This window comes from Chelon labrosus, assembly GCF_963514085.1.
Source record: "Chelon labrosus genome assembly, chromosome: 9".
In the NCBI taxonomy this organism is placed as follows: Eukaryota; Metazoa; Chordata; class Actinopteri; order Mugiliformes; family Mugilidae; genus Chelon; species Chelon labrosus.
Genome location: NC_140359.1, coordinates 28,837,886 through 28,858,485, shown reverse-complemented (window position 1 = coordinate 28,858,485; position 20,600 = coordinate 28,837,886). Strand labels below are relative to the sequence as shown.

General features: G+C 41.2%; 1 protein-coding gene across 1 annotated transcript; it reads left to right on the top strand.

The window, feature by feature from the left end:
• Positions 1-1,749: 1,749 nt before the first annotated feature.
• gramd2b (GRAM domain containing 2B) lies at positions 1,750-18,821 on the top strand. Its single transcript, XM_084552140.1, has 14 exons — positions 1,750-2,020; positions 7,575-7,694; positions 8,366-8,447; positions 8,936-9,005; positions 9,240-9,343; positions 11,218-11,313; positions 11,399-11,470; positions 12,416-12,505; positions 13,619-13,721; positions 14,077-14,211; positions 16,396-16,471; positions 16,567-16,671; positions 17,092-17,176; positions 18,467-18,821. Exons 1-14 carry the CDS (start codon positions 1,806-1,808, stop codon positions 18,506-18,508), a joined length of 1,395 nt encoding a protein of 464 aa, XP_084408266.1. The 5' UTR covers positions 1,750-1,805; the 3' UTR covers positions 18,509-18,821.
• Positions 18,822-20,600: the final 1,779 nt, after the last annotated feature.

The window sequence follows — 20,600 nt, the reverse complement described above, 5'->3', positions numbered from 1 at the left end:
TTGCACATCAGCTCAGGTGGAACTAACTTCATGGATTAAGTGTCTCAGTTGTTCATCGGCTTCTTCACAACAGGAAAACATTATCAATGGTGCATATAAATTAGTGTTTGTTTCTGCGTTTAATAACAAATCTGTTGCGTGGAAATGCAGCGACTGACAAAAAGCTGCAAAATAACCACAGAGTCGAGAAAGTACAATTATATACAGACAGAAATTTGAGCAACAAGAAACAAAAAATGACCAAAAGCGATCAAATAAACATGCAAACGGACAAGACAGACTAAAATTTGGCACAGCATTAAAATTTGAGGCCACACAGACTTTAAAACAGCCACAAACAGAAACAAAACAACCCCAATGGGACATAAAATCACCATAAAAGACTAAAAACTTTCAAAATGCAGTGAGCAAAATTTGAAAAGAAAAAAAAAAATTACCAAAAGAGACCAAATATGGATGCAAATAGATGAGAAAGAACCATTCAAGATGACCACAGAGGCCCAGAGACCCTCAGACCAGTTAGAAATAGAAACGAGAAGACCATAAAAAGGCAAAGAAATGGTCAAGAATGAAAATGAAGTGAGTAAAAAGGAGCACATAAAACTAAAATGAGCAAAAAAAGACAACGATTTAAATTTTTACCACAGAGGCGGGTTAGAGAGACGACAAAACAACCACAAAATGATTGGAGACGAGATTCAAAATGACCAAAATACAACAAAATACAACAGATTAAAAAAAAAAAAAAAAAAGGTCAGATGAGCAAAAAGAGCCAAAACAAACTAAAAGTTTATGACATTAAAGATGACCACAGAGGCCCAGTATGACTACAAAACAAGCACAAAGAGACTTGAAATGAAAAATAAATGATAAAACAAATATGTTAACTGACCAGAATCAGACTTACAAAACTGTCAGGACTTAAAATGAGCAAAAAGAGACAAAAAAATACTAAAAAGACAAAACAAACAATGATGTTCCAACATAAAACAGCCATAAAATGACTGGTAATGACCACAGAGATAGAAAAAACAACCACAAATAAACCTGAAAAGGCAATAAAACGACAAGCTAATCAGAAATGGAGTTAAAATGAACAAAAAAAGCCACTAAACAACCAAAAAGCATCAAGAACACATGCAAATGGACAGGAAATAGACTAAAAATGGAAGATAAGGACAGAAGCCCAACGGGGGGGGGGAGAAAAAACAACCACAAACAGACGTAAAATGACTTAAAATAGTCAAAAATTAAAAAAAGGGGGCAAACTGAAACCCAAAGAGACTGAAACACAGTCAGAACTGACTTAAAATGATCACAACCACCACAAAGAGCCTTAATATAACCACGAATAGACTTTAAATGATCATAAAACCACTAAAAATGGAAACAAGAGACCAAACAAACAAACAAGCAGATTCAATAAATTACAGTAGTCTGATTTTTTTTCCTACAGACAAAATTACACAGATGCGTTTCAGTTTCTGTAGATAATCTTATAAACCAGACTGAGGTGCATTTGTTTTGAGTCAAGGTGTAGATAACAGCTTCTACCTGCCTCCAGTTTACGCCTCCTGACCCACTTCTACTCTGCAAATGAAACATCCTCTGGTCTGACTCTGTGGACGACAGCAAACAAACATATCTGAGCTACTTCTAAATGCTTGTTGATGCAGCAAAAAAAAAAAAAAAAAAAAAAAAAAAATGCAAAACACAAGTCATGCGTTTGTCAATCACTGACCAGAGATAAGAGATTTGGGGCAGCAGGAGAAGGAAGAAGAGTGGTCAGAACATTGTTTATACGAATGCTGAACACCATGAACCAACCAAACAAACAGAGCCACCGTACAGAGGGACACAGATCTGCTGCAGGGGCCCAGGACGTCCCGCAGTATATGTCTGAGGTGTCGTTTGGTGATTCTGTTGCTCTGATGGAGGCCTACAGCGCAGACTACCCACTTCACTTTACAAGAAGCCGGCTGACACGTGCATGTGGTCCGACCGCCACCAGATATCACCGGTAAGAGACTACTACCAGTCTGACACGCCGTGCAGAATTAACTTGTTGGTAGTTTCATATTCATGGATGGATTTCCAACCGTCTTTTTTCTATAAGAGAGTGCTGCCTTATCCTTTAAGGATCAATCCGTCGATTTATCAGTGCACTTCTGTGATATTGTCAGACTCACTGTGGACAAGTTGAAACTAAAAGGATCCAAAATCAACACCAGAGATTTGCTCTCATTGTGATGCCATAGATTCTTCTACATTACCCACAGTGCACCACGACAGATGACATCTTGGTTGGTGCATAAAATGAGGCGACCCTCTCGTCGTCCATCAGTTGGTCGCTAGTGGATGTTCTTAAGCCCTGGTTGACCTTTTTGTACAACATAAAATTGTTGCTAGAATATGGATGGGCTGGAGTGAGCTCTTCTTCTACTGGAAAATAAAATGGAGGACTTAATGGTAGAAGCTAAAGTGGTGGAGGTAAACGTTTGGGGAACTCTGTATGAGTCGCACCCACTGGTCGTCAATGTCACGTCAACACATGGTCGCTAGTCTCTTCCTGTCTGGATGCTCTTCTCATGCTAGTAGCAGCTAGCGTAGCGTGGAGCCTGCAGCAGAGGTTAGTTCACTTAACTAACTCTGTATCACCACAAGTTTCTGCATTTTCAGACTTGTAGTTGCAAACGTCCACTCAGTCCATAACAGAACAAAATAAATAAAAAATGAGGAGTCCACCAAATAAAGAAAAAGTACAACAGATAAACAAGTTACAACTCAGTGGTAAAATAATACTGTTCTGCTGCCTTCGGTCCATGCATTTTTGAGTTGTGACGTTGTTATTGTCAGAAGACATTGCGAATATTTCCAACAGCCTCATCCTTGCATTACACCTTTGCATTTCCTATATAAATTCAATCGCTCATTAGCTTGCTAACTGTTAGCTTTGGTGGCTTCCAGACATCAGCTGTTGCCTAGCAGCAGCGTCCCCATGTCCTGAACGCCAAACATTTAGCATACACGACTTCCCGTGTTGCAACTAGCGCTCGTTTCTTGTTTACCATCGTCATGTTCTCTCGGATACATCAGTGACTGGTAAACACTTTCCCTTGAGGACCTTTTATAAGACTTTTGACAAATGTACCTCCTAAACATCGCCACATCTAAACCCTAAGAACCCTTTGAGGAGCTCAGGGTCTGAATTTACTTCCAGGATTATTGTTTAACTGCCCAACAACTCCTGGTTGATCTGAAGCCCCAGGAACTTTCAGGTTTTCAGTGCTAAACATCACTGGTTGATCAAGTATGCCAACCATTTTTAAAAAAAAAAAACAAAACAAAAAAACCCCCTGCAACTACAAACAAGTTGTTGTTTGTAGTTGCAGGTTTACAAATCCTATGATGCAAATACAGAGGAAGACATCTAGCAGGCATTTGACAGAACTGATGTAGAGGATGTCAAGAGAGCTGGAATTTATTTTTTCTGACATTCAGGAGGCGCTTCTGTTTCCAGTTTGAAGGATGGATTCAGAAAAACACGGACAGATCTGAAAGCGATATCTTGTGAGATTAAACGTCATGTTTTGAGCCGCGGTTCATTCGGTTTGTGTTTGCGTTTCAAAGGGCATCTCGTCTGTTGACACACCACCACATGCAGCCGCCTGCAGCCATTATTAATTGACTATTTTAGTCTCTGTATATGTCACAAACGATTCAAATACATCACATCTCTAGAACAGTTTGAATTAAACTGTAATGTAAAAAAATAAAAAACCTCCAGTATTTAGCATTTCATTAGTAAGAAATCTGAAAATGTCATGTTTTAAAGGGCACTCAGTCGCTTAAAAACATGTGTGCTACAAATATTAGCGAAGACCGGAATTCAATACCACAAACCGATTTCAATACGATCCGAGCTTTTGTTTGGTATGCATTTTTAATTCCTCCAAGGTTTTTGGGATTAGTGGCATCATCTTTGACCAGGAAGTAGTTTTTGAAAACAACTATGTCCTCATATGTGGACACGGGGATTATTTCACTGTATATCACAATAAAAATGTGTAACAAAAATGTTGTGCAAAGACAGAATTGCAAACAATGAAATCCCAATGTCCTCAAATGAGTACTGGCTAATTTGCCAGGATTGTAGCTTGTTACTATTGACAGAAATTGTTAAATCTGAGTGTCATATCAAACTAGAAAAGTTAATAAGCATAAATAAACAAGTTTCAACCATAAAATTTGATGAGGTTTTGAACCTTGAATCCGCTGAAATGGCCGCTATCATGTTTTTACACCAATTAGTGTATTGACCTTTTGCTACCACTAGATGGCAGACTAAAGTATCTAGTTATGAGGACAGGTCTAAATGAAGCAGAATAAACTGCCGCAAACCTAAAACTTAATGTCCCCATATGAGGACGCAGGGTCTCAGTAGGTTAACACTGGTTAAGTGGTTGGTTAATTAAGGCTGGAGGAATAGACCGAGTCAGTTAGCTAAACAGCTTTGGCTCCACTCCTGACAAGAAAAAAGCACCATAAGTAAAAAAAACAAACAAAAAAGTCGAAGTCATGATGCACATAAATAAAACAGCACTATTCTTGGTTCTGGAGCAGCGGTAGAGATCCGTTAGAGACAGCAGCTGGTAAAATACTTTACTGCGCCCCAGATGATGTCAGGGATTATTTGCATACAAAGAAACTGAGAACGGACCTGGAGACACATGTTAATACCAGGTGTGAACTCGCATGCCTAAAACTGGCCTCTTGGGACTGGATTTCCCAGGACGGTTGTTAAAGCAGGGCCTATGTGCAGGTCGTTGGTGTCCCGGATGAGGCCCACTAGTGTTGTGGTAGTGATTGTAACTGTGTCTACGGGATGTGCAGGAAGAAAACAAAATTAGATTGACACAAAAAGAGAGACTTTGTGTTTGTTGACTGTTACTGTGGCCCAGTAACCCCCGGCTGATATCAGCCAACTCAGATTACACACACACACACAGGACAATAGCCTGATCATATATCCTCATTCATGGCTGAACTTCCACAGGAACTAAACATCTGCTGTTAAAAACATTCTCACACGGACTGAAAAGCTGCTAAACTCTGGCCCCCGTCCTTCAGATTGGCTCAAATGGATGGAACTGTAGTTTAGTGGTCGTCAGATTTCACCGAGAGGCATCTGCTTTCACTGCAGATGTCTAAATTGACAGATTGTTTTGAAGGGGATCCAGCCCCTTTTCTGTGCAAATTAAGTTTGCACTGTCAACAAAACAGCACGAGTCTTCTGCCTTCAATTGATCTGTGCAGTAAATATTAAACACGTGCAGTGATTTCACTTCACTGGGAGGAGGATCAGATTTCACCGTGTCTGGGTCACGCTGGGAAATCAGCTTTTGCCAAATATCTGCACACACTCATATGAATAGATAAGAAAGGTTAGAGGGAGCAAAGAATGCTCTTTTGCTCTCTCTTACTAACTCACACACACAAACACACACACCACAGCGTCCTGCCGTCTGATTGGCTGTGACATGTGATACCAGCGAAGGAGGGGGGGCAGCAGACACTCCCACAGCCAGGTGAGCCAGCAGAGGAACAGGCTGCAGCAGGGTCAGTTCACCTTTCAGCTCCCGCTCGGGACGTTCAGTCGGTGAAGACGCTCAGAGCCTGATGACGGAACAGAGTGTGAACCAGCAGACGTCGCAGGAGGACGTCAGGAAGTCCAACAGAGGAACCTCAAAGCATGAAGACAGGGATTATCAGTGAGTCTGAGACCGATTTAGACTTCAGAGCAAATATACAGTGGTATTAGGAGCAGGAGCAGGATTCATTCATTAATGGACTGGCTGTCAGAAAAACTGAGTTTGTATTGTTGGCAAACGTAGAGTTTGTGGACCTTGTTGGTTAACAGACAACGTGCATTGGAAAGGAGCAAAAATAAGTTGCATTATGGGACATGTAGGATCCTGGTTGTATGTAGACTGTACAGACGTTGTAGAATGTGACTCTGGTGAGACTCAGTAACTGGACAGGGCTCCAGTCAACGGGAAATTAAGTTTAGTTTTGTTATAAACTAAATCAGATGACTGTGCATGTCACCACATAAAGCCCCACCCCCAAACAATTTGATTGGCCCTGCAGATCTTTGCAGGAGAATAACCATTTCCCAACGGAGAGACTCCAGACCAACTTCCCTGCTTATCTTTTTTGTTTGTGGCTGAATGTTGCTCCAACTCTCCGGCTGCAGATGTTTTCTTCTCGATTGCTTCTGTTTAATTCTGTTTCTTCAAGATTCTTTGAATTTTATAGTATATCGGTGAGTTTGGTCTTTGAGTTGCAGCCAAAGAGATGACATGTGTACTAATGTTGTTTTTCCAGCACCTTAAATGTCGTTGCCGTTTTTACTGTGGACATGACAATAAACATATTGAATCTTGAATCTATTGCTGTTAAATAAGACGTAGTTTTGCACAGGTTAACGAGAACTTCTCCTCAGCACCTCCCATCTTGTGGGTGAGTCTTCCTACACATGCTCACCCATTCTTAGGAAGCATCTCATCTCATTTCATTAATACGCAGATGACACCCAACTTTACCTGCAACTAAGATAGAAAGACACCAACTTAAATCAAATATTGCATGACCTTAAACTTGAGATATCTGGTGCACGCAAGGCTCCTCATATAGACCCAGTTTTATTCGTCTATCATTCTGTCCTGTATGCAGGTATCAGCCAATAATAAATGAGAACACTTTCCCCACCTACTCACCTCCCTTCACTGTGTTTTAGGATTGAGTTTAAGATTTTAGTGCTTGCCCACAAATCACCAAATGGGATGGCTCTATCGTATCTCTGTTGCTTCTGGTTGCACAGCTGCAGAAACTGCCCCTTTAGAAATTAGTCTTGAAACTCATTGTTATTCGTTGATGTTTAATTCAGTTTGAGAGCAGCTTTTAATTGTTGCCTGTGTGCATCCTTTTGTAACTCTGTTTGTGCAGCACTTTGGACAACTTCAAGTTAGCTTGTTGAATGATAATAACAAAGTAATGGAAAGGATTATCACCTCACTAAATTGCTGTGTTTGAATGATCCCACATGGGGAAATTCACGGTCGTGTGCACACTCTGATCAGTTTGGGAGTTGGGTGCTTGCTCAAGTCTCTCAACCTTCAAAGTTACGTCTCTAACCTCCACTGCACGACAACATTTGTACTCGCTAACAACTGTAGTGTAACGAGCTGGTGAAGTTTTCTCAGTCTCAGACACTATTGTTCTACTGTTTCATAAGGATAGAAATCAAATTACGTGAAGAAGAAAACATCTAGGTATAAGAGTGAATATGTTCTGAGGGAAGGTGTTGGTAAAGGTGTTTTGGGTGTAGCTTTTGCAATGCTGTATCTACATGACTCACAACTACATGATTAACAAATGTTAAATGTTGATTATCCTGCAGATCCTACACGATTTAATCACGATCACTTTGAAAACATAAAACCATTTAAGTGAAATTACATATAACTTATTTGTAAATGTTGTAACCGCCCATTTTCCCTTTTTGTGCATAGTTCAGACGTGGAGAACGTGGTGGAGGAGCGCCACAAATATGGGAGGATGGTGAGCGAGTCTCTGCAGGCGGCCGATCAGGAGCAGGAGCTGACGGCCAGGAGGAAACCGGTGTTAGTCAGGTAAAACACAACCTGTTTGATTTTTCGTATTTCTCTGTATTGTCCTTTTGTTTTATTGACAACAGCACTTGAGCTGCATGGACTCCCAGAGACAACTCTAGAGTCTATTGGACAACAAGACAAATCTATATTTTTCAGCCTTGATGGTGAACTAGAACAAAATCCTGGTTAAAAGCAACATTGTGATAACATTAAATAAATTACTGCTTGAATATGAACCAAATCTAGACGTGTAGCACCTTTGATGGCTGTATAATACACCGATCAGTCACAACATTATGACCACTGACAGGAGAAGTAAATAACATCGACCATTTTGTGACAGTTCAATGTTCTGCTAGGAAACTTCTGGACCTGGCATTCATTGGTGTGGATGTTACTTAGACATGTAGCACCCACCTAGACCAGACCAGGCACCCCCACCCCATACTGGGGTGGGGGTGCCTGGCAGCAACCATTCCCAGCAGGATGCAGCCTGACACAGACACACACACAAAAACACTTTAGGAACAACTAAAAAATACACACTAACAACAGGACACCCTCAGAAGGCCCATGTCCATTCTCTGATGAGTCACCACAAGGGAGACCTAAACAATATTAGGTTAGAATGTTATGGCTGATTGGTATAAGTTAAATCCGTCCTCTCTGTGTTGATCTTGTGTCTGCAGGTCGAAGACCTTCGATCACTCTCTGCTGACTCAGACTGACTCAGACTCCAAGATAGAGAGGAAGAAGTCTCAGTACAGCCAGGTGAGCTTTCACTACGTCACCTCTGATCTGACTCCACCTGGAAACGTTACGTCAGCTGAGGATCATCAGATATCGTTTCTGACGTAACTGATGTCTGCTCCAGGTTGTTTGATTATCTTTATGTGGGTCACGTCTGAATATCCACCCAGTTCATTCACTGTCATAACAGACAACTTTATTTACTTTAAGGAGTTCATCTTATTTCAGTCAGAATAATGTCACATGACAGGACAGTACATGGACTATTTATACAAACTTAACGCTTTAATCATCCCTCATGTCCTTCATCCCATCTTCTAGAGCTTTAAAGATGCAGGAAATATAATTTACGTTTAGTTTTCTTGCAGTTTCAAATGAGATGAATGATTCAGCAGCAGCAGCAGCTATCAAGGATACAAGCTCAGATATGTGTGACTGCACAAAAATACTGAATCTGTTGCTGATCCAAGCTCCACTGATGAATCCATGTGTGTGTTGGTGTGTTTCAGCTTTCGAAGAGCAACTGCCACTACCATAAAATATTCAAGGAGATCAGCAAAGAGGAGCAGCTCAGGCAGAGTGAGTCTTTAATGATCACAACCCGTCCGCTCCACCTTAAATACTGAAGGAGGCATTTAGAGCTGAACATCTGATACCTGCGAGCTGTTTGTTAACCACCTTGTAACGCTCACAGACCTGAGCCCAGTGATAAACTCTTTGGATGCTTGGGAACAATAATTTGGATCTTGTAGATTTCTAAGTGTGTGTTCCAGATTGCCCTCAGTGACCCCATGTCATCTACCTGTCTGTCAGGTTACACCTGCGCTCTCCAGAAAGACATCCTCTACCAGGGACGGATGTTTGTCTCCGATCACTGGATCTGCTTCCACTCCAAGGTGTTTGGCAAAGACACTAAGGTGATTTAAAAAAAAATAAATAAAAAATTATTGGGTTATTAGTGTGTTTGAAAGACATCGACCTGAAGAAGTTCCTCACTCACTTTTCTCGTCTCCACGTCGAGACTTCACTGAGTGTCTTTGTTGTGTTGATGCTGTGTGAAGGTAGCAGACACACATTTACCTGCAGAAAACGCTGAAGTATTTAGAGCAGGAAACATCTCATCTTGAAAGGTCTTTGTAGATTTTTGACTCTTCAGAACAACTGAAGTAAGGAACGAAGAAGCATCAAAGGTGAACAATGAGCACAGGGAATGTTTGACCTTTACTTGGATAGTCGAGCTCCAGATGATGATTACACAATTTAGGAATAAAGAACAAAAGAAACACGCTCGATAAAAAACTAAAAAAAGTAAAGATTCTTCAAGAGGCTAAGTTTGATTCGTTGGGTGAGAAAGCCAGACGAGGATTGTGACCAACAAATAGTTGGTGCCGACCGAACAGGTTAGAAATGTATGGAAGGAAGGAAAAGTCTTAGAGGAGGAGGAAGGAGGGAGAAGACGCCCTTTAGCAGAAGCTGTCATCTGACATTTAACAGAACATTTTGAAATAATAAAAGGATCTCAGTCGTCCATGGTCATGTTGTTTCTAAAACAAAAGTAAGGCAAAAACAATTCAAGTCTTCAGTTCTAAAAGACTGGTGGAGGAGTTGAACATATGTGGGTGTTACCCATCACAAACTCTGTTAATGAATCCTAATATTGTGTAGGTCTCCCTTGTGGTGACTCATCAGAGAATGGACATGGGCCTTCTGAGGGTGTCCTGTGGTGTCTGGCAACACAATGTTGCTAGTGGGAGGGGTCTTTGAGGGGTCTTGCTGCCATCAAGGAGTGTCATTGCTATGGGGTGGGGGTGCCTGGTCTGGTCTAGGTGGGTGCTACATGTCTAAGTAACATCCACACCAATGAATGCCAGGTCCAGAAGTTTCCCAGCAGAACATTGAACTGGGTCAATTTTATTCACTTCTCCTTTGGTTATAATGTTGTGGCTGATAGGTGTACATCATCAAGTAAATCTATCTAGCCTCAAAGAACCCCCAGATATCTGAAAACTAGTGATTTTAGACTAAAACTAAGTAAATTTGTGTTGATACAAGGAAAATAGGTTCAGAGAGAATTTAATGCTCAAACACTTTCTGGTAAGAAGAATTATCTTAGTAGACAAAAGAACAAGGATGGTTTGCCTTAATTGAAGACGTTTCATCTTAGTTAGATTTTACAACGTGGAGCTCCCTGTCCATAAACACAGTCCAACACCGGTTCCCAATAGTTTCAGGAGCCCTTCTGGAGCTACTTGCACATAAAAGGTGAATAATCAGGTTGAACAACGTCAGTGTTTTGTTGTTTAAAGGTTATATATGCACATTTTCCCCTGAGCTTTTCAGATCTCCAGAATTAGCCTGGAGGCCTTAAAACGTTAACAGAACACCTCTGCACTGACTCCTGCATGAAGAGCTGACTCCAACCTCCAAAGCCGACATGTGTTTAGTGAACAGTTATTGAGCGGGCGGTTTGTCTGCTCAGGACGACGTGTCCACACATGAGCAGCCTGCAGTTGCATTCTGCAGATGGCACAAATATTTGAATGGATGAGGACCTTTACCTCGACGCAGACCCTCGCTGCCGCCGGGACACGTTTGGATCATTTCACATCAGCTGCAGCGTGGACAACATCTGGGACTGTGACCCAGGGCAGAGGAACAAACTGCTGCTAATGTGGTTAATGTGTCCAAACTGTTAAACTAACCTCAGGGTGAGAGTGAAACGGTACCAACACACGGTAAACTAGTTCCTGCAGGACTCAACTGTTCCCCTCTGCTGTTTGTCCCGTCCCAGATCGCCATCCCCGTGGTGTCCGTCACAAACATCAAGAAGACCAAGACCGCCATCCTGGTGCCAAACGCTCTGGTGATCGCCACTGCAAACGACAGGGTGAGAGAGGAGAGAGAAACTTATTTCAAAATGATCAAAACATGTAGGACACGTGTCTTTTTATTTCTTTTTGTTGTTCTTGCAGTACGTATTCGTGTCATTGCTGTCCAGAGACAACACCTACAAGTTCCTGATGTCGGTGTGTCTTCATCTGGAGGTAGATCAGACTTCTGTTTCATTTGTGTCGTTTTCAAGGAAGAATACATTCATTTGTTGATGTCTTTGTTTAATCAAACTCAAACAATGTCTGGTTTCCCAAGATTCTGAAAAGTTTGTTTTTTGCAATTTTCAAGCTACACTTGAACCAACATTATTAAACTTCTTTATTTAATCACATCATTTGACCTTAAACCTCCAACGCCACATAAATCAATATAATCCATGAGTTTCTGAGACCTGTGCACCACCCACATCATCAACACTACCTAGAAAAACCTCTTGTTTTGGTGGATTGATCCATGCACTGCAGCCAGAGGCTTTTGGCGACCATTCCCAAAATGGCTGCTTCAAAAGTCTTGTTGTCTTTTTTTTTGTTTTTTTTGCAGGGAAACCTTTGCTTATTTTGAACACTAAATTAAAAACATCGGCCACATTGGCTTTCCCCCCAACATTTATAATTAAATTAATCCAATTCTTTAAAAGATTAAACTGTAATTTAAACTATGCATCAACTTATTCTATATTAGTTGAATTCTTTTGTCGTCCCCACTTTTCACAAACACAATTAAGTAACTATCTCAACCTTGTATGATATGTATTAACAAGTCAGAGAAATTCAGGAGGTGAAGACATTCGTCCTCAGTTGAGTGAGAACAGAAACAGTTCTTTTCTGACAAAATGTAAAATAAAAAGGTTTGGGAAGAAATGCAACCCAGAGAAATATGCCAAATACATTTCTGTTAATATATAAATTGAGTAAATTACATTAATGCCCTGATACAAAACATTAAAAAGCTGCTCCAGGCTACCATGACTATAAGATGTAATTGATCATACCAAGAACAGTTTTCTGATGTCGACCAGCTTTAATGAAATAAAGATTCTTAGACTATTTTCAACAAAGAAACCTACTACAGTGTATCTAGTTGTGTCTTATAAACAGGAGAAGAGTCCGTGCAGCAGCCCCATCCCGTCCTCAGTTGAAAACAGCTTCAGAGGTCAGAGGTCACCGCTGTCACCTCGCTTTCCTCTGGTGAGTCATTAAGATATTAAGATATGCGCTCTCTTGCTGATGTAATCACTTGAACATTTTGAGTACACGACTTCCCATGTAATGACCACGAGCTCACATGTTCCATATAAAGACCAGATAATTTTTCAGTGGCAGGTTTTTGTGCTCTACATTTCTGCATAAAAATCCACAAATAATCCACAGTCAGACAGATTGAAGACGACTGTTTCCCTCCACAGGAGTGGTCCACCAACAAAGATCACTCCATAATAGTCTGAGAGGTCCCAGAGGAACCCAGGGGAACTTCTAAGCAGCTAAAGGCCTCTCTCTCATTGGCTGATGTTAATGTTGATGAATCCACTGAACAACCATGGTGTGATGGACAAAGACACTGCTCTCCAAGAAGAACATTTCTAAACATCATGTGGACAAGACAGAAGACTATTGGGACAATGTTTAGTGGACAGATGAGACCAAAGTAGAATAGTTTGGTTTAAATGAGATGAAACAACACTGCATCATTCCAGCATCAGAACCTCATCCCTCCATCAAACATGGGGGTGCTAATGTCCTGGTTTGGGCCTGTTCTGCTGCATCTGGACCAGGACGGCTTGTCATCATTGATGGACCAATGAATTCTGAATTCTACCAGTGAACTCTAAAAGAAAATGTCAGGACATCTGTCCATGAGCTGAATGTGAAGAGAAACTGGGTCATGCAGCAAGACAACGAGAACCAAGAACACAAGTGGTTCTACAAAAGAACGGTTAAAGAAGAACAAGATGAATGTTTAGGAACGGCCAAGTCAAAGTCCTGACCTTAATCCAATAGAAATGTTGTGGAAGGACCTGAAGCAAGCAGTTGATGTGAGGAAACCCACCAACATCTCAGAACTGAAGTGGTTCTGTTCTGAGGAATGGGCTAAAATTCCTCCAAGCTGCTGTAGACCACTGATCAGCAGTTACCAGAAACATTCAAGACTTGGGTGAAAATGTGCTGAAACTTTGAGTCATTTTTATGCAGAAATGCAGAAAATTCTGAAGGACATGAAGATATTGAAGCAGCTCTATAGAACATAGAACATAGTAGAAGATGTTCTGCCGCTAACTAACCTGTGTCTGTGAATCTCTGCAGAGTGAGTTCAGTGACTTGGATGGAGCAGTGAGGCAGAGGAGGCAGGAGATGGAGGAGAGCAGCAGCTCCGACTCTCAGGTCCCAGAGTACGAGAAGATAGCAGGTATCAACAAAGTCACATGTTTAGCTCTGGCTGTCAAAGACCTGCTGAAAGAATCTGAACTGAAACAGGATTTAACTTGCTGCTCGATGCTGCTTTAAAGAGCTGAGGGTTCCCTATATTTACACATAATGCACGTTAAATGCATCACAAGGAGACACAAAAGAAGAAATTCGACTCTTAGAAGCACATCACTTAATCTGTTGAATCCTGATGCGATGGCTTCGAAGAGCAGCGAGGAAAAAGAAGAAGTTCCTTGTTCTGTGCTTCCTTACAGGGCCGACTGAAGGAGGCCGTATCAACTCAATATCCTGCAATAGAAACAGTTCACTAAAAATAAAAGTCTTCTTGTTTGCAGAGTTCCCCGTTCCTCCCTTCCTGGACGTGTTGAAGCACACAAACGGTGTGTCGACTCCTGAAAGTCCTGACCAGCAGCACAGACTGAAGAACCAGCAGAGCTCAGACAGCAGGCAGCACGGTGCACACCACGCCGGTGGGACGATTCTCATAAAGTCTTTAATGGGAAAGTCTTATTTTTATTCACATTAATGACGCTGCATTTTCATTTAGACTAAAAGACAGAATCGACATGCATACTGACACTGCTGTTAATGAAAATGAAACAACAATAACATTAATGTGAATTATTTTAAACATTCAGTGACACTCAATTTTTTACATTTCTGCATAAAAATGACTCAAAACTTCTGCAAATTTTCAGTTTCCAGTATCTGCTGTGACCTCCTTGTCACTAAATGTTTCTGGTAACTGCTGATCAGTGGTCTACAGCAGCTTGGAGGAATTTTAGCCCATTCCTCAGAACAGAACCACTTCAGTTCTGAGATGTTGGTGGGTTTCCTCACATCAACTGCTTGCTTCAGGTCCTTCCACAACATTTCTATTGGATTAAGGTCAGGACTTTGACTTGGGCCGTTCCTAAACATTCATCATGTTCTTCTTTAACCGTTCTTTTGTAGAACCACTTGTGTTCTTGGTTTTCGTTGTCTTGCTGCATGACCCAGTTTCTCTTCACATTCAGCTCATGGACAGATGTCCTGACATTTTCTTTTAGAGTTCACTGGTAGAATTCAGAATTCATTGGTCCATCAATGAGGACAAGCCGTCCTGGTCCAGATGCAGCAGAACAGGCCCAAACCAGGACATTAGCACCCCCATGTTTGATGGAGGGATGCGGTTCTGACATTCAGTAATACACAGGATAAGATGTTACAATCCCTTGTGCCAAGATCCCAGGCAAAACACATTTAGAGGCCCTGTTCAACTAAGAAACCCTACCAAACCTACGGTCATGTGATATGACGATTAACCTACAATATACCTGAACTAAGTTAATGCTGTTGGCTTGTAGGCCCACAGAGCAGCAGAGGATAATTCAAACATTGTGAAACATAAGCTAACCAAACACTGCTGGCTTGTATGGCCCGCTCAGCAGCTAACCATAGCTACCAAGCAACATAAAGACATCAGGAAGCTGGCCTAAACAACAGTAGTATGCAGCATGTCATTGGGGTTTTCAAGTGGGCACCTCCCTTCACCGATGTTTCGTTAAGTTAGGCCCACGACACCTCGAGAAGGCTTAACAGTGACTTCCAGCGTCCTGGAGTCACCCCCCTCCACGCTGCCACTGCAAAACCCCATTTTCCTCACCATTCAATGTCTATCAACAACAAACATTTCAATCATTAGCCTAGTCCTTTTATGAACCACGAGCCAAACAATCTACCATGGTTCGCCCCGTTGATGCGGACTGAACCACGAACCAAACCGAACACATCTATCATGATTTGCAAACACACTAAAGTCACCCAGCCATCCTTACCTTTTGCTACTTCCCCAGCTAGCATGCTTCCTACGTACCCATAGCCACTCGCTCGCTCTCTCTGCTGCCCAGGACATGTTGCATACCACAGTCCTTTGGCTTTTCCCCCGTATGCCCAGCTTGCTCGGAAGGGCAATCGCCGACTTTGCCACAAATCCACGGCAGCCGACTTCTACCGGGCGGACATAAGCCTTCCAGCCATTCTGCTCTGTGTCTGCTGCTAACTCTGCATACTTAGCTCTCTTACGGATTATTTGTGGGTTCCAAACTCTTTAGAGATGGAACCTTTTCCAGCCTGATGAGCAGCAACAACTCTTTTTCTGAGCTCATCAGAAAGATCCTTTGTCCACAAACATGTGTTGTGAAGATCAGACTGAGACAAATCCCTGATTTATTGAAACTAAACCAGGAACTGAACCACACCTGAGTCTCATTACATTGATGGAGACACTTCTGAACACATGGACTCTGTTTTAATCCTAGATGAGCACTTCTCTGATATGTAATATTGCCTCATTTTCCTGAATAAACAAATACACAAATATAATATTTCTGTTCATTTGTTAAACTGGGTTCTCTTTCAGAACTCCACAGATGTTTTGAGTCATATTCATGCAAAGACATTGAAAATTCTGATGGGTGTAAACATTTTAATGCAGCACCATGCAAGCAAATGTCAACATCACATGACACATTCTTAGAAATAAGAATAATAGAAATGATCTGCTGCTTATTTTTAATTTATCAATAAAATGAACAACAGTGCTCATTAGCTCATAAATCTAAAGTCTTCCATCTTTGAGAACCAGTGTGTGAATGTTGTTGTTCTGTCTCCAGGCTCAGAGCTGGTGATCGACAGCCGGACCCTGAAACATGTCTCTCTCAACACTCTGCTGTTTGTCTACATGTTTCTGTGAGTTATTCATTCATCCATTCATTCACCAGTCATTTTATACTTCATTCATTCTGAATAACTGACTGCTTGTGTGTGTGTGTGTGTTCTCTCAGAGTGTGTGTGTTGGTTCTCTCTTCCTGTTACCTGGCGTTTAAGATCATCTCGTTGGAACAGAGACTGACGACGCTCGGCGCTGCTGCTGAGTTCACCCACCAGGAGTGAGACGATACTGGATGGATGGAGAAAAATGAAGAGATGGATGGATGGATGGAAAAATGGATGGTTGGATGGATGGAAAATGTATGGTTGGAGAGATGGATGGATGATGGATGGATGGATGATGGATGATGGATGGATGGAGAGAAATCAAAAGATGGATGGACGATGGATGGATGGATGGATGGAGATAAATGAAGAGATGGATGGTTGGAGAGATGGATGGATGGATAAGAGATGGATGGATGATGGATGGATGGACAGGTGGATAATGGATGGATGATGAAGGGACAGATAAATAGATAGATAGATGAAGAGACAGAAGACAGACAGATAGTCTTTGCTCTATAGTTTCATTCCTTCAGTGATGAATCTTTTCACGTCTTCTTATCGTGTTGTTGTCGTTGTTGTTGTTTTCCCAGTAGTGACTTCCTGAGCGGGGCTCCTGACGTCAACACGGAGCTTTTCTCTGAACTCATCACCATCAACCTGATGAAGCTGGAGAAGGTTTGTCCTCATGTCTCTTCCAGCTTCAATAGATCACATTAGTCTTAATGTCCTCTAACCCTCTCTGCTTCTTGACCGATCTTTTGAGACTAAACTCCTGACTAGCTTAATAGTTTTGTTGTGCACATGTTGATGAGTGTCTTCATTTTTTTTCACTCTGGATGCTCTAACTGGTTTTATTTTTTTTTCATCCGTGGTCAGAATAACATTTTTGCACCAACCTCCAACTAAAAGCTGGTTTTCTCTCTTGTGAAGGGACGTGACAGGTGAAACAGGACTCTTGTTGTTGCCGTTAATCAAACATTTATAGTCAGTGATCTGTTCACTGAGACGTCATCTGTAAGAAGAGCTCGTCTCTCAGCCGCCGGTCGTCTCCTACAAACCAGTAAACAAAGAGATCACCAGGACATCTGATCAGATCACTGAAGAACCTTACAGACAAATCTGCTGGAAACAGAACAGAAGGAGGAGGAGGAGGAGGAGGAGAAGGAGGAGGAGGAGATGAAGAAAGAGAAAGAGATGAAGAAAAGGAGGAGAAAAGGATTATGGGGAGAGGTGGTGTAAGATGAAGACGAAGGAGACAGAAGAAGGGCAAGAAGAAAGAGGAGGCGTAAAATGAGGACAAAGGAAAATTAGGAAAACAAAAAGGAGGAGGAACAACAGGAGGAGACAGAGAAGATGGAGAGAAGGAGAAGAAAGGGAAGGAGTACAGTGAGAAAAGGAAGATGAAGACAAAGGAGGAGGAAAAGATAGTGGGGGATAGAAAAACAGATGAAACAGGAGAAGGAGGACAAGAAGAAGAGAAGAAGGATGTAAAGAAGAATAAGAAGAACGAGTAGAGGGAGAAAGAGGAGGATGAGAAGAAAAGAAGAGAAAATGAGGAACAGAAAAACAAAAAACATGTGGACAAGAAGAAGAAAAAAGATAAAGAGAGGAAGAAAAGGAGGAGAAACAGGAGGACGCAAAGACGTACGGGGAGAAAGAGAAGATGAAGACAACCAAGATGTCTCCACATGTCCATCGTCTCTGTCCACATGGATTCATCTTGGTTCATCTTGTTTTTCTGTCCCTCACCTGATGATGATTAGTGAAGATTACCATGGTTACCACCACCACACCCTCTACTCCTCATCCATGACTCTGATCTGATCCAGGTTTTATTTTCTGATCATCAGGGGAGTCAGGTTCAGTCTGTTTTTAAGTTTGATTCTGAAGAAACCCTGAACTGACCTCATGTTTTATTATTTAAATGAACATAATGTTCCATGTGTTTGTGTTTTGTTCTTCCAGGTGCAGAAGAACCTGCAGAGACTGTTGGAGGAAGCTGCCTGAACTGTCAACGTTCCTGTAAATATAATATTTATGACAGCAGACGTTACAACGCTGACATGAGTTCTGCCTTAAAAACAACCTGCAGTGACTACAGTCTAAATGATACCTCTAACGGCCTGAAGCATCTCATAACCTGGACTTTACTCATTTCATTTCTACCTTTACGTGAACGTGAGAAAGTCCATGATCAATGTGAGCATCATGTTTTTGTTCTGTTATCCTGGTTTATTTAATTGTTCCCTGCACTGTTTGGTTGTGAGTTCCTGCAAGATTCTGTAGAGCCCACATCTTTGAGCTCATCTCAGAGAGAACAGTGAAAAATATTAAAATCTACCTGCAAACCTGGAATAAGACCATGTTAAAAGATTCTCAGCACTTGAGTCTTATTTATTGTCACATTCAGAAAAAAATGAAAGTGTTTTAAATAAACAGATGCATCTAGTTAATGTTCAGTACATGAGTAAGGGTTAGGGTTTCATCTTCATGACAAAAACATAGAAGTGTTGTTCCCAGTTTGACCACAAGAGGGCGACGAACGAAAAAGATTTTAAAATTCACTCTGTTAGTTTTCACATGCAAAATATTTCCACAGTTTAATTTAATTTAATTATATGTGTGTTAATGTAAGTGTGTGTGAAAACATCATGGTGATAATTGTGGTTCATTTACTTTCTAGTTCATAGACTGTTACAGAGACGAGAATCACTGTGATTCTGTAAATATGAACTATATAGAAATAGATTCACTGATCTGATTTGATTTTGAACAATAAAGTTCTATTTTGAAATAAACTTTTCACTTTTGCTGTAATATTTGTTTGCATTCCTCTTTCCTGTTCTATTGTAGATGCATTCTGTGTTAAAGAGCTGTCACTGGTCACATTTGGTTCAATTCACTTGTTGTTTATGTATTCAGGTCACATGGGAGTTATTTAGTGTCAGTTTATCCCACTGTCAGTTTCTACCAACAACACTGATTCTTAGAAATGGAATTTCTATGAAACTATGAATGTTTAACAGTCAATATGATTATTTTTTTCAAAAGGAGGAAATATTGAAAATTGTTGTTTTTGTCAACTTGTAAATATGTTGTTACTGAACATATCAGTAAATATGTTGCAGTACAATCTCAACTTGTATTATTTGACTTTTTAAAGTTAACGTTCATGCACTCACAGCTTCTGGTTAACAGAGTTACCTGTTATCATCATCCAGGGTCTGTAGATTAATTACTATTCATATAAAGTACAGGTAAACAAACCGACCGTCAGATGCGCGTGGCGCTCAGAGATGATTATATAGGTCAGAGGTTAGTAGGTCAATCTACCCTGGATGATGATAACAGGTAACTCCTGACTCAACAGGGAATAGCACTAGTGTATCATAACAAAATATTGGTGAAATGCACGAGTTTCGCGGCAGATAATGTTATTTAGAGGCTGCGTTTCGAGCCCCAATCACTCCCACTGTACAACTCCAAATCAAATCAAATCAAATCAAATCAAATCTTATTTATATGGCACTTTTCATACTTAGAAGCAATACAAAGTGCTTCACAGACGCTAGAAACAGCAAGGACAAAAAGACAACCCTCCCAGCCCCGTAAAAACACAGAGACACATACACACACTGTACACACTAGAAAGAGACATGGCCGGGCACCGAGACCTGGAGCAAGGAGAAAGCCACCTTTGGGGACCGACCACACTGAGAGGGCCTCCAGCCCACGACTACAGGGAGCACCGCCATAGAGACAGCCCCGACCCGGGCAGACAGGAGGCCCCACACCAAGGTGCAGAGCCCTCCAGACACCCAGGTCAGAGCCGCCCACAGGACAGCACCCTCGTCAGTAGACCAGCACAAACTCCCAGTGTGGTAGGCCTCCATGAGGAGACACTGGAGCTAAAACTGAGGGACTAAAACTGTAAAATGGGATAAAAATTATCACTATAGATAAAATGTTTTTCAGCTCATAGAATTAATACATGTAGTTAAAGCGTATAATTAAAATGGTATAGAATAGAGATTAAATATGACAAAAAAAAAAGTCTGATTAAAGGGAATCAATGAAATCAATTAAAAGCCTGATTGTA